The sequence below is a fragment of the Engraulis encrasicolus genome, chromosome 18, assembly GCF_034702125.1.
Source record: "Engraulis encrasicolus isolate BLACKSEA-1 chromosome 18, IST_EnEncr_1.0, whole genome shotgun sequence".
NCBI lineage: Eukaryota > Metazoa > Chordata > Actinopteri > Clupeiformes > Engraulidae > Engraulis > Engraulis encrasicolus.
The window spans coordinates 18594273-18609380 of NC_085874.1; the positions used below are offsets into that span (position 1 = coordinate 18594273).

The 15108-nt window shown below is 43.5% G+C and overlaps 1 protein-coding gene across 6 annotated transcripts in view; it reads right to left on the reverse strand.

The window, feature by feature from the left end:
- col12a1b (collagen, type XII, alpha 1b) overlaps nucleotides 1–15108 on the reverse strand; it is a 113104-nt gene that overhangs the window by 85738 nt on the left and 12258 nt on the right. For all 6 annotated transcript variants that reach the window (XM_063223176.1, XM_063223172.1, XM_063223175.1 and 3 more), the window contains exons 8-12: nucleotides 13953–14126; nucleotides 13275–13565; nucleotides 12405–13007; nucleotides 4384–4662; nucleotides 3686–3961 (exon numbers count right to left, since the gene is read on the reverse strand). In XM_063223176.1, coding sequence (XP_063079246.1) covers nucleotides 3686–3961; nucleotides 4384–4662; nucleotides 12405–13007; nucleotides 13275–13565; nucleotides 13953–14126 — 1623 coding nt within the window. The remainder of the gene's footprint in view (nucleotides 1–3685; nucleotides 3962–4383; nucleotides 4663–12404; nucleotides 13008–13274; nucleotides 13566–13952; nucleotides 14127–15108) is intronic.

The following is a 15108-nucleotide window of genomic DNA, read 5'->3' on the forward strand; positions in this document are numbered from 1 at the left end:
GAGGTCAACAACTGCCCATTGTAACAGAAAATGGAGATGGGAGAACGGATGGAGGAGGAGAGGGGCTGGGGTGGTTGGATAACCATCCAAGATTGTCATCATATTTTTTCCATTTTTTTGTTTTCCCCCAATATTTTTGGAAAGAAAGGCAACAGCAAGACAGACTCAACACATTAATCACCATGATATTCATCATCCCCTCCAGATATTGTACGGCAGAAGTGAGGAAAGGGAGAGAGAGAGAGAGAGAGAGAGAGAGAGAGAGAGAGAGAGAGAGAGAGAGAGAGAGAGAGAGAGAGCAGAGTTACAGAGCTACAACTCTATGTCATTCCCCCGATGAATAAGCACACACTCCATGGTTTGTGGACGGCACCTTTTAAATTCCAGGCAAGCCCTCACAAGGTAAATGCCACAAAGAAAAATCACTCATAACCACCGCCACCCCACTCCCCCCATCCCCCTTCTTCTTCTCATTGTACTGCTTCTTCTTTTTCTTCTTCTTCATCTTCTTCTCTCTTTTGCTCTGACAATATCCATGTCTCCCCTTCACTCCCTCACAGCCTAAGTACCCAACCAGGCCAAAATTCCTCTCTCTCTCTTTCTCTCTCTCTCTCGCTCTCTCTCTCTCTCTCTCTCTCTCTCTCTCTCTCTCTCTCTCTCTCTCTCTAAGTCTGGGTTATGGCTGAAGCCAGCCCGCTCTCAAATCCAGCAGCTACCTCATACCAGTAGCCTGAGTAACTCCTGTTTCACTCTCTAGAGCCCGTCTAGTAAATGTTAAGCTAATTCGCAGAGAGGGATAGTGACCCACCAGCCCCTGTCATCCATTTCTGGTCTCCGCCCGTCCGCCTGCATCTTCTCAAGATACAACAACGCACTAAACACACTAACGGTACAGGAAGAGGAGGAGGAGGAGCAGGAGGAGGAGGAGGAGGAGGAGGAGGAGGACGGGGTGGGAGAGAGAGGCTAGAGGGGTGGGTTTCTCCCTTCAGATCCAAACATTTCTCCAGGAATGATCAAAATGGGCCGGGGCAACCCAACACCAGGACCCCCCCACCCTCCCCCCACTTTTTTTGGCAGTCCGCTCCAGGCAATCGGTGCATGAGACATAAAACAAAGCAAACGCTAAAAGCAAAGCAAAGCAAGACAAATTGTTTCATCAGGGAAGTTACAGTAGCCGGTTTTGAAAGAGCATGGCGCACGCCCTCGGGGGGGCCCAGTCCACTTGACCTGGTGCCAGGGCCAGATCACCAGGACTGATCACAGCCCATCAGAGGGGAGGGGAGGTGTGGGAGGGGGTGAGTGAGGCTGCTCGGCAAGGCCTTGGATATGGCTGACACGTACTGACTGCTGCTGCTGTTGCCACATTTGTTGTTTTTGTCTAATAAGTCAGTCGCTGTGGAGTTTTAGAAGCTGGGGCCCCTGGGTCAGCCGCCTGAGCTCCGATTGTGACAACAACACAAATAAACTTCCTGAGCACTGGACAACTAATGCCAGTGGACATGAGCGCAATTTGCCAGAATCCTCTGAGGGGAAAGCCGCGACTAGGAAATGATACGATATTGGATCCATTTTTTGCTGGCTCTTTTTGCTGCTTCCAAGGCCAGTCACAGTGAGCATTACGACCACATGCTCATGTCCTAAAATTTGTTCCAAGATCTCATCGAATTTGCAGTTACTGTATCTGGAGTCGACACCAATGTCCAAGACAGTTGGTCTAAACGAAAAGACATTAGGTAGTTGGAGAGTCTGCCCTTTTCCTTATCATTTCCCCCCCTCTTAGTATTACAAACTATTTCATGTCTGAAAAGTGAGCCATCAGAATCCTAGGATCACCCTTTTGTTATTTTTTTGTTTTTTTCCATCACAGACCGGCCTGGACCCTGTTTCTCAAAAGCATCGTTGCTAAACAGTTAGCAACTTACGTATAAGGTTTCCAATGGGAAATTGCATTACAACCAAGTACGTTGCTAACGTAGCAACGATGTTGTCGACAAACGCATCCCCTGGATGAAGTCCTAGAACCATGAGGAGAGCTTATTTTAATAAATGGTGGAGGTTGTCTGGTCTATCCCTCTTTTTTCTTATTTTTTTCCACTGCCCACAGGTACTTTCTCTCATTCTGTTTTCTTTAGCTCTTCAGCCAACATGGAAAATGGAAAATGTCGCTAGCAGTTTATTAGCTTTATACTGACACAAGCCACATGCCTGAGGGATGAATGACCAGTCATCCTGTTTGTATAATACACGTGCCTAGAAACTGTTGTTATAAAGCAAGTAAACATCCATATTCATGATGCTTAGGAGGATTTAAAGTCAAGGCACCTTTAAAATAACATTGGAACGGTTGCAAACGCTCTACCAAACAATTTTTATGCTTAAATCAGTACCACTTTTTAAAATAATTAATTTAACTACAGACGCATAAAGAAAGGAAACATGACCAAGTCATTATTTCAATGTTAAAAAAGTATAAAGTTTCTGAAATGGTCCCAGTGATACATCAAAATGGTCGAAAGACACTTCTGATTTTACTTTGCCGGCATTCATGCTCTAACATTTCACTAAGTGAGTGACAGAGCAGAGTTTACTCTATAAGTTGGTTCAGGTACAATCCTTGCTTCCCACCTGTAGTGGGGCAACTGAGGAGGGGAAGTAGGTAGTAGAGCTGCACAATTAATAAAATAATCAAAATTTCAGTCAATATCCATGTATATACATGAAAATAATCATGATTACCATTTTGGCCATTACTGCGCAGCCAAACTAGGCAGGTTTGCTGAAAAGCTCAGCGAGTAAGAGCAAAGATTTCATTAGTTCTAACTCTTACAGAATAGTGTTTCTCAACGGGGGCTCTACAGCCCCCAGAAGGATACAACTGAGAGGGGGCGATGCTTAGTTGCCATTAGGGGGCATTAGTTGGTTTTATTTTTTTTATATTAAGGGAGCGTTGGCAGGCTCATGATAAGGTCAACGGGGCGTTGTGAGGCTTATGATAAGGTTCGGGGGGGTTTACTCAATGATGGTTGAGAACCACAGCTTTAGAACATCTCTGGCAAGACCAAAGGGCTCAAAGTGGCAAGCAGAGTATCCGGGTCAAGGGACAAGAGAACTTCTCATCTGGAACACGCCCACCCACTTTAATGGCCATGAAACTGCACAGCTGCATCATTTAACCAGGCCCCTTTAATGCAGCTGGAACGTCCGCAAACGTTAACTGCTCTGAGCAATGATAATGACTCGAAGGAATTTGGTTGCCTTAGTGAACAGACATAACGTTTTGTTTATTTCCGACCACCACCCTGCAAAAGTTGGCTGGGGTTCAAGTAAACCATAGGACTTCCTGGGCAGTATTTCATCATCAATAGCCCTCCTGGAGAGAGCCGCGCTGTATGCTCAAAGCCGCCTTGTATGAAATTTCCCCCTCACAAAGCTTATAGCCTTTAATGTTCACTTCCCCCCCTCTGCACGGACTAATAATAACACAGGCAGTGTGCACGGAATTTTTTGTTCCATTTTCCCTTCTGCTCACCCTTTGATTTCTAAATGACAGGGCCAACAGGCAGTGTGAAATTATTACAAGGGGAAAATACACCGCATTTTATATGGGAAGGCTTGTCACCACAACGTTGTGGGGTTTTTTGTTTTTTTTTGTTTTTTGTTTTTTTAAACGCCCGCAATGACTCACCTTCTTTGGTGGTGCCATCGACCTGCATGGCTGGTCCAGGCCCAGCTCCGTACTCTGCCGCCACGGTCACTCGGTACGTGGTGGTGGGCATGAGACGCGTAAGGACGATGGTGGTCTCGGGGCCTGCCGTGGTGGTCTCCTGGGTCGGGTGGTCACCCCTGGCCGGCACGTAGGTGAGCCTGTACCTCACCACGGCCCCCGGGGCCGCCATCCAGGTCACCCTGAAGCTGTCCGTGCTCTCCTCAGACACCCGCAGGTTGCGCACTTTCCCTTGCTCTGTGTGTGACAAGAGGTGTAGGGCACGTTTACTCACTGACACTGTACTTTGTCTATTCTACTCATAACAGTACACTGGTGAGTGGGTAGTGCTTGAGATGCATACACATACACTTTGTACTTGACTGACCTGTGACACCGTTTCTCGAAAGCATTGTTGCTATTTAGCAACAGTTGCAATGCGATTTCTCACTATGTTGCTAATCACATTGTAACCAAGGAAGCTGCTAACTTAGTTCGCAACGACACTGTTGAGAAACGCACCCCAGTTCAGCTCAATTTGTAACACTGATATGCAGAACAGCAAAAACCATTAACTTGTGCAGCCTATTTCAGTACATTTCACTTTTCAAAAAATTCAAAGCAAAGCAAAGCATAGCACATCTTGTTCAAAAAATGTGAAGCTAACGGCATTTACTGACCTTCTAGAGTGGTCTCATATCCAGTCAGGGGAAAGCTCTCCCCCTTCTCGTACTGAGCGTAGACATTGACCACGTACTTTGTGAGCGGCGTGAGGTGAAGCAAGAGGGACGAGAGGTCCTCGCCAGGCACCGAGACAGAGATGTAGTCCGCGTTGGCTTCTGCCTCGGGCCTGTACTGGATCAGGTAGGACTGGACATCCTTGGCGTCGATCTCCCAGGTCGTGCGGAAGCTTCTGGACGTGACTTCGGAGAAAGACAGGTCCCTGGGTGCAACCAAGCCTGGAGTTTGGGGGGGGGAGGGAAATAAGTCAAGGTCTGTATCATGAACTAAATTCAGTCGCAGGTATGCCAATTCCTCTCCTCAAAGTCCACAGACAGACAGACAGACAGACAGACAGACAGACAGACAGACAGACAGACAGACAGACAGACAGACAGACAGACAGACAGACAGACAGACAGACGGATAGATAGATAGATAGATAGATAGATACAGTGAGTCCAATATGTATTTGATCCCTTGCTGATTTTGCCGGTTTGCCCACTAATAAAGACATGATCAGTCTATACATTTATGATAATATGTATTCAAACATGGAGAGACAGAATATCAAAAAGAAATTCCAGAAAATAACTTAAAATAATATATTTTAATTTATTTGTATTTAATTTAGGCAAATAAGTATTTGACCCCTCTAGCTAAAGAGGATAAAGTGCTTTGTGGCAAAGCCCTAGTTGTCTAGCACTGAGGTCAGATGCTTCTTTTAGTTGATGACAATGTTTGTGCATATAGTAGAAAATATTTTTGCCCATTTTTCTTTGCACATTATCTCTAAAACATTAATAGTTTGTGGCTGTAGCTTGGCAAATGGGAGGTTCAGTTCTCTCCATAGAATTACTATATGGTTAATATTTGGAGACTGTCTAGGCCACTTCACGACTTTAATATGCTTCTTATTGAGCCACTCCTTCATTGCTTTGACTCTATGTTGTGTATTATTGTCATGTTGGGAGATCCAAAAATGGCCCACCCTTCAGTGTAGTGGTGGAGGGAAGGACGTTTGCACTCAGGATTGCACATTACATGTCTCCCTCCATCCATTCGTTGACGATATGAAGTTGTCCTGTGCCTTGGCCAGACAAACACCCTCAAACCCTAATGATACCACTTTCATGCATGATGGTGAGTTGTAACGCCGCATTATGTAATAACGGTGCAATATGTAATAATGTAACAAATTATTACATAATGTGGTGACAATCGCCGCATTGTGTAATAATTTACGCATTTCGTAATACATTTCTTGAACGCATTTCGTAATAACTTTTTTCTCATCTTGTAATAAATTATTACAAAATGCGAAATGTATTACGGAATGCGGCCGCAACTTTTTTTTTTTGATGGAAATGTAATAAGATGGTGCATTATGTAATAATCTATATGGATATGTTTTTTCTGCACTTGGATTCAGTAGGCGCAGCACACACACATAGTCTCAGTGACATGGTATAGTCACTGCCCTCTCTCTCTCTCATTCTTCTCAGTTCTCAAACTGCTCGAGAGTCGCGAATGATGCGGTTAAAACCGTTAAGAAATAATTTCACAACTTGTTGCGTGCAACGAGTCCAACGAATGTCTCGCACTTTCTGCTACATTACACCAATTTACAGCGACATTAAATAGGCCAGGTCTAAACACTTCACGAGGTGGTGAAAACTAAATTAAATATCTAAATTAAATATCTTGGATAGCCTATATAGACCTAGGCCTAACTAGATTTGTTGCAATACAGATTCATTTTCTAGAGCCAGAAGTGTTCCGCTGGACTGACGAAACCGAACACGATCAAGTTTGCAACTTCTTTCCCTCGTGCGCTGTCCGTCAGCACCACCTGTCATTAGACGTCCGATTAGCTTTCATTACGTGCTGAGGGAAAAACTCCCGCCATTAGGCCTATGTGCTGTTGCACTGTTGTGAGGGATATCACCAAATAATTTAGATAAAAGTCAGAACATTATTTTGGCAATGAAAGGCACACAGGTGGCTGGAAGCTCAAGCAGTCTTCAGTCTGTTCATTTAAGCTTTTGGGTGCTCTTGGATATCGGGGATCAGTTCATGTAGAGAGAAGAGTTCATCCAGGCACTCCAAAATAAGGTGCCCAAACGATAAGTTACATTAAAAAGCCTTTAATGGTACGGGGCTGGGGTTACATTAAAAAGCCGACATGTTTCGACCTCACCAGGTCTTCATCATTGAAAAGAAAGGCCTCCCTTAAATAGTGACATCACCACATGTGACCCATTACGCACTACACACATTTGCGCACACACCATAGAAAACAAAGATTAAAAATAGCCTGGGGTAATAAGTGATGCCACAGAAAAAATGACCAGAAGTACAAATAAAAATCACAAAAAACAAGTAAAATCAATATCCTCATTTAGACCAGTATAGCGCATGGCATCCAGTTGGTGTATCCAAAAAGTCTGCCTCTGATTAGGCCTAAGTCTTTTTAGCCTGTCCCCACCCCTCGGAAGAGGTTTGATATGCTCGACGCCCTGTATGCGCAGCAGAGAATCATTTTTACCATGGTATTCATATGTTTCGCCATGGGATAGTCAAAATTGCCCACTCTGATACCATATTTATGTTCTGCTAGCCTATCTCGCATGCGCCTTTTTGTGCGCCCGATATAAAAGAACCCTTCAGCGCGAGGACAAGTTAGGCGGTATATGACAAATGTAGAATTGCAATTAATGAAATCTCTCTGTCCATATTCATTCGTGGTTTTAGTATCCACAAAAGATTTGGCTTGTGTAACATTTGGACAGTGGGGGCAGTTCATACATCTATGAACTGTCGTAACAAAAAAAGGACGGGACTGCTGCTGGCGATGATGTTTGTTTTTGGTCAATAACGTGTTGCGTTGTAGGGAGCGCGCGCTTCACTGTATGCGTTTTGGGTGGCGTCCTTGGAATATTCATTAACTAATATTCACTTTCTGGATTTGACGATATATAAAGACGCGGAGGGACAGCTGCACACCACCTTATTCAGAAAGGCGACCTCTCGGAACACCATTCTGAGAGCGGATTCATTCCATCCCCCGCATCTCATTAGAAATATTCCACACGGCCAATTCCAGAGATTAGGCGTATCTGTGATTTCGAAAATGATTTTCACGAGCAGGCCGAGCTGATGGAGAAAAGATTCAGTGATAGAGCCTATCACCCTAAAGCCATCCAAAACGCATACAGTGAAGCGCGCTCCCTTCAACGCAACACGTTATTGACCAAAAAGAAACATCATCGCCACCAGCAGTCTCGTCCTTTTTTTGTTACGACATATAGTACACAAGCGACGCGGATCAGGCAAATTATTAAGAACAATTGGTCCATTATTGAAAGTGATGCGCAACTACGTGAGGTGTTCCCAGAACCACCCATGGTGTCTTTAAAGAGTGCACCCAGCCTAGGAGATAAATTAATGCGCTCTCACCTACAGGTGAAAAAGAGAGAAACCTGGCTGCGTAAACCTATTGGCACCTATAGATGTATGAACTGCCCTCACTGCCCAAATGTTACACAAGCCAAATCTTTTGTGGATACTAAAACCACGAGAGAATACGGACAGAGAGATTTCATTAATTGCTATTCTACATTTGTCATATACCGCCTAACTTGTCCTTGCGCTGAAGGGTTGTTTTATATCGGACGCACAAAAAGGCGCATGCGAGATAGGCTAGCAGAACATAAATACCTGTATGCTATCAGAGTGGGCAATTTTGACTATCCCATGGCGAAACATTTCAATGAATATACCATGGTAAAAATGATTCTCTGCTGCGCATACAGGGCGTCGAGCATATCAAACCTCTTCCGAGGGGTGGGGACAGGCTAAAAAGACTTAATCAGAGGCAGACTTTTTGGATACACCAACTGGATGCCATGCGCTATCCTGGTCTAAATGAGGATATTGATTTTACTTGTTTTTTGTGATGCTTATTTGTACTTCTGGTCATTTTTTTCTGTGGCATCACTTATTACCCCAGGCTATTTTTTAATCTTTGTTTTCTCTGGTGTGCGCAAATGTGTTTAGTGCGTAATGGGTCACATGTGGTGATGTCACTATTTAAGGGAGGCCTTTCTTTTCAATGGTGAACGTAGCCCTGATGAAGACCTGGTGAGGTCGAAACATGTCGGCTTTTTAATGTAACCCCAGCCCAGTACCATTAAAGGCTTTTTAATGTAACTTCCCGTTTGGACACCTTATTTTGGAGTGCCTGGATGAACTCTTCTCTCTACATGAACTGATCCCCGATATCCAAGAGCACCCAAAAACTTAAATGAACAGACTGAACAGATTGCCAAAATAATGTTCTGACTTTTATCTAAATTATTTGGTGATATCCCTCACAACAGTGCAACAGCACATGGGCCTAATGGCGAGAGTTTTTCCCTCAGCACGTAATGAAAGCTAATCGGACGTCTGATGACAGGTGGTGCTGACGGACAGCGCATGAGGGAAAGAAGTTGCAAACTTGATCGTGTTCGGTTTCGTCAGTCCAACGGAACACTTCTGGCTATAGAAAATGAATCTGTATTGCAACAAATCTAGTTAGGCCTAGGTCTATATAGGCTATTCAAGATATTTAATTTAGACAGAATCCTTTCAAGCCGTGCAGCATCAACGTGGTCATATACTGTCTGCACTTGTTCCGTTGCCTGCTTCATAGCAGAGAAGGAATGGCTTGCTGTTGTTGAGGATTTGTAACGTGGATTATCGAAACTGAAGACTTGATTTCTTTTATTGATACCTTTTTGTTTGGTATAATTACGGACAATGCAAATAACTGATTTTTGTGACGTTCGGACATTTTTGGAAGGAATATAATCGAATTAGTCCCGCCGCTTGGGTTATTGTTTTTCGCGTGCATGTGGATGAGCATAGGCTATTGAATTTGATTGCAGCCTAATAGGCCTACTGAACAGTGGACTGAAATTGAAAATATGACAAAGAGTGGCATTTTTCTCGGGTGCTATGACTTCTTGCTTTGCAAGAAGACAGTCTCCTCACTCCACGGGCAAAAAGCACCATGGTCAGACCCTGGCGCGCATGTAGGCAGACATGAAAGACTCACTACTCCACGGGCAAATATCGGGAAAAATTAAGCACCACCAGCATGGACAGCTCCCCACGAGTCACTTATAATGGTTGGTCTTTTCCTGGGATTTGATTCATGTTGTTTGGGGGAAAATATTAAAATAGCCTTTGTAATGTTAAGAATATTTCCAAAGAGCCAAGATGGGGCTTAAGATCAATATGGGCCAGGTTTGTCTCCGTGCGTACACACACACACACACACACACACACACACACACACACACACACACACACACACACACACACACACACACACACACACACACTCTCTCTCTCTCTCTCTCTCTCTCTCTCTCTCTCTCTCTCTCTCTCTCTCTCTCTCTCTCTCTCTCTCTCGCCACAGACCCACGCAAGTGCAAGACAAGTTTTCACCTCCTCGTGAAGTGTTTAGACCTGGCCTATTTAATGTCGCTGTAAATTGGTGTAATGTAGCAGAAAGTGCGAGACATTCGTTGGACTCGTTGCACGCAACAAGTTGTGAAATTATTTCTTAACGGTTTTAACCGCATCATTCGCGACTCTCGAGCAGTTTGAGAACTGAGAAGAATGAGAGAGAGAGAGAGGGCAGTGACTATACCATGTCACTGAGACTATGTATGTGTGCTGCGCCTGCTGAATCCAAGTGCAGAAAAAACATATCCATATAGATTATTACATAATGCACCATGTTATTACATTTCCATCAAAAAAAAAAGTTGCGGCCGCATTCCGTAATAAATTTCGCATTTTGTAATAATTTATTACAAGATGAGAAAAAAGTTATTACGAAATGCGTTCAAGAAATGTATTACGAAATGCGTAAATTATTACACAATGCGGCGATTGTCACCACATTATGTAATAATTTGTTACATTATTACATATTGCACCGTTATTACATAATGCGGCGTTACAGGAGGGTGTTCTTGGGATCATAGACAGCAGCACTCTTTCTCAAAACACATTGAATTGTGATAATGCCAAACAGCTTGATTTTGGTTTCATCTGACTACAGCACCTCCTTATCATATCCTAAACCAGTCTGATGTCCGTTGGCAAACCTCAAGTGGGACTGCACAGGTTCCTTCTGAAGTAGAGGTACCATGTGTGCACTACAGGATTTTAAAACTCTGTGGCATTAAGTGCTACCAGTAGTTTTCTCAGTGATTTTGGTCCCAGTAGCTTTGATATCATTGCCTAGGTCATCTCGTACAGCTCTAGGGTGCTTTCTTTCTGTTCTCATGATTATCAAATCCCTACAAAAGGTCAAATCTCGTATAGAACCCCAGACAGGCTGATGGATAGTCATTTTGTATTCCTCACATTTTGGAAGAAATGCATCAACAGCTGGGTCATTAATACCCAGTCTCTTTCTTGTGACTTTGCAGCCCATTTAATCTTTGTTCAGGTCTAAAATCGTGTCCCTGATATCATTTGACCAGTCTTTGGTCTTTCCCATGCTGGTGAGGTTGGAGTGTGACCGATTCACTCATACTATGGACTGATTCTGCTGATTCAATGTGTCTTTTATGCATGTTAGTATGCACAGGTGTCTTTAATTCAGATGACAAGTTGATCGGAAGTGCCCATCTGGTCTGTGGGCCCGGAACTGTAATCATTTGGCAGGGGATCAAATACTTATTTTGCTCGATGAAATGGAAATAAATTAATATATATTCTCTTCAGTTAATTTCTGGATTTTCTTTTTGATATTATGTCTCTCCATATTAGAATACATATTATCATAACATTTATTGACTGATCATGTCTTTGTTAGTAGGCAAACCAACAAAATCAGCAAGGGATCAAATACATATTGGACTCACTGTAGATAGATAGATAGATAGATAGATAGATAGATAGATAGATAGATAGATAGATAGATAGATAGATAGATAGATAGATAGATAGATAGATAGATAGATAGATAGATAGATAGATAGATAGATAGATAGATCCTCTGAAAACATTATTATATAAGAATTATATAAGACGTAATAAAAGCTCCTGTTAGTTTCACAACGCTGGCAGCGCTGAATACCTCTCAGGCCCATAATGTAGAGTGAGTAATTTTTGGCTTTGAAGACACTCCACATGCAACCTTCCCCATGCTCCTCTAGAGCAGGGCTCGGACATATGTGCAACACATTGCGGCACACACACACACACACACACACACACACACACACACACACACACACACACACACACACACACACACACACACACACACACACACACACACACACACACACACACACACACACACACACACACAGCTGCAACTGCACGCACATGAAGTGCATTTTGCAAATGGACTCTGTGACATTATCTAATTGCAAGCATGTGGTCAATGAATTTTTGATTTCCCTGCAAAAACAACAACAACGTAAAAAAAGTATTTTAATTTAAAGCCATTAGAGCCCAAATTCATTATACCTAGAGCACGCCGGTAATTGAAGCTGATGTTTCCGCAATTAATGATGGGGACTGGATACATTGCATTTGACGGCTGCTTTAGGGTTAGCTGATCAAGTGCTTTTCCCTGAACCTGCAATCTTCTCTGGAGACTATAGAGATTATATAACTGCTATCAGAGATATTCATTTCCACCATATGTCGAACCTGTCGCGAAATAGGTATGCAGTGAAAGCTCTGATTGCAGACACAATTTGTCAAGCATCTTGACAGACAGAGCTAGTGGTTCAACAATAATGCCATGTTAGTCTTTTAAGGCATGATCGGCTGTTCACTTCAACCTAGGGAGCATGACACTTTTCTTTTTATCCAATGGAATGATTGTAATGTAACATTACTGTAGATTTTCTAAATGCACAATGTGTGGCTAAAAAGTACAAATAAAAACCAGAATACTCACTTCTCCTCTTGATGTTGAGAAGCTCTTGCTCAATTCGCAGGCAAATGGATTGGGTTAACTCGTTAGAAATCCTCTGGAAAGCATCAAAGTCATCCACAGTGTAAACATGCGTTTCCGTGGGGGGACTGGCAATAGCTTCCAACTCTGAGCGAACTGCGTCCTTCACACCGACAGCAAAGATCTCCACGTCGCTGTTTCTGAGCTTATTGGCCGGATCTTTGAAAGCATCCGAGGACTTTCCGTCTGTGATCAAAATCATGACCCGAGGAACGTTGGTCCTTGCGCCGCGATTTTGAATGAAGATCTTCTCTCTGACGTAAGTCATGGCACGGCCTGTGTTGGTCGACCCACCGCGGTATGGGAAGGTCTGCACTGCCTTGAGCACAGCCGGCAGGTCGGTGTGCGTGTTCAGGTAAAATTCCGTGTGTGGGTCTCGGCTGTACTGGACCAAACTGATCTGAACCTTGTTGGGTCCAATGTCGAAGGTGTTGACCAGAACTTCCAAGAAGGATCGCACTTTAGCAAAGTTGGCTAACCCAATACTGTATGAGCCGTCCACCAGCAGCACAACATCTGCCTGGACATCCACCCCAAGGGAGCACTCTTGGAAGAAAAAGGAAAAAGGAGATTAGTGTCTGGATATAGTAAACATCAAAAGGAAAATATATACTTGTGTAAGAATATGCGACATCAGTGCCAACAGAAATTCTATGGAGAACAAAAAAAAACTATAGATCATCAAGACATCATCAAGCAAAAATTAACTACAAGCTTCTTGAAAACAACAACAGGGATGCTCTTGGTATAATATGTGAGAGGAAGGATAAGATCAAACTGAAATGACTACACAGGGCACTGCGTTCCTCTCACCCATGGACACTTTGATCGGTTCCGTCTTCTCCATGGCCAAGACTGCTTCGCTGGGGGTCAGGCCGTTGAGTGCAAACAGGCTGATCTCGTACTCCGTCTCCGGCGTGAGGTCACGCACGTTCACGAATGACTGCTTGGGACCCACGTAGAGCTCCTGCCTCTTGGCTCCTGCCATCATGGGGACGAGCTGGAGCTTGTAGCCCGTCACGTCACCGGGAGAAGCGTCCCACTGCAGCCTCATGGACTTGGAGGTGACCTCGGTGACTTGCAGGTTGGAGGCAGGCTCAACAGCTGTGTAAAAAAAGAGGTTGACGTTGGTCTACTGTACATCTCTGAGCAGGGAAGCTTTTCATTGACATGAATTCTAGAATTCATGTGCACATGACAATAAAATCTCTTGTATCTTGTATCTACAACACAGCAGCAGAAATATGTGCTTGGTGGTACATAGACATTAGATACATATGGGGTGTGTGCTAATAGGAAGGCATTATCATTCAGAAACATGTGCCATGTAGTAAGACAATTGGTCTTCATCTTCATCTTGCAGATGAAAAGATCTTGTCCAGAAGTCAAGTTGCCCTCACAAGCAAACCGATAGACAGACCAACAGGTAGACTGAGACCATCAGACAAACTTAACAGACAGACTGACGGACAGACAGCCAGCCAAGCTCACCTTCTTCACCACTGGCGAGGGAGTTGAGTTGTTCGTCCACGGCGGTACACACTTCAGTAATGAGCTGCTGCTGGACACTCTTGATGACATTGAAGTCGGGCACGTTGTACACGTGTGTGTTGTGAGGAGAGGAGGCCATTTGTCTCATCTCAGCTTCATCTGCCTCCTTGATACCTTGGACAAAGAAAACCAAGAGAACAATGAGCAACACCACTCAGCAAAACAAAGCATATTTGGTCATTCGAAAAATTACAAAATATTCCATAGGGCCCATATTAACTGTCATTGTCTGCCAAATACAGGAAGCTTGTTCATTTATAGTCGAAAGTCAACACCAATAAACCCCAAATAGTCCTTGTAAACCCAATGCAGGCATGTGAGAATGAGCACAATTAATGTGCGTGCATACTCTCTTTCCAAGGTCTTTGCGCTGTTGGGGAATGTCAAGAGTTGGCCACCTTCCATAAGCATACAAAACAAGGAAGAAGTTTATCATTTCAACGTTTTCTCTTTTAAGGACAGCCAGCTGCATTCACGCCGTGGCACTTTGTAATTTTGCAGCGGAGAACTGTGGATCGCATCGGCCATTGGAAAACATTTCCAGGAGAGCGTATTTTTGCATTCGGAGCTGGAAAGTATGACAGCATCTATGGCCAACAGAGTCTGTAAAATGCATTTAACACTTTGGACTGCTGGGTTTTTGTCATTTGTTTTCAATCCCGCTATAAAAAAGCAAGGGATGAGGCACACTTAGACCACACAGCAGATTGCTGGACAAAGGATGAAAAGACACAGATGCATCCCCCTTTTTTCTTTACAGTTTTTCTCGTTTGGTTTGGCTAATTTCTTGAAACTGAGATGACATTCTCAAAACAACACGGACAAATCCCCAAACCAACTTTCATTTTCCCAAAAAAGAATGGCATTTTTCATTGCTTTCATCAAATATCAAATGCTTTGTACATGTCTCAAATGTTCAGTACATCTCTGCAGATGGCTATGTACAAGTACCCTACAGTTGACACATTGAGCATACATTTAGCACATTTTCCAAATAAAGTGATCTTGCTTATCTATACGAACTAGACAATTCTCAGTGTAATGGTTGCCCTCTCCAAAACATGTCAGCATGATTTCATTGTGTAAGTCATCATAT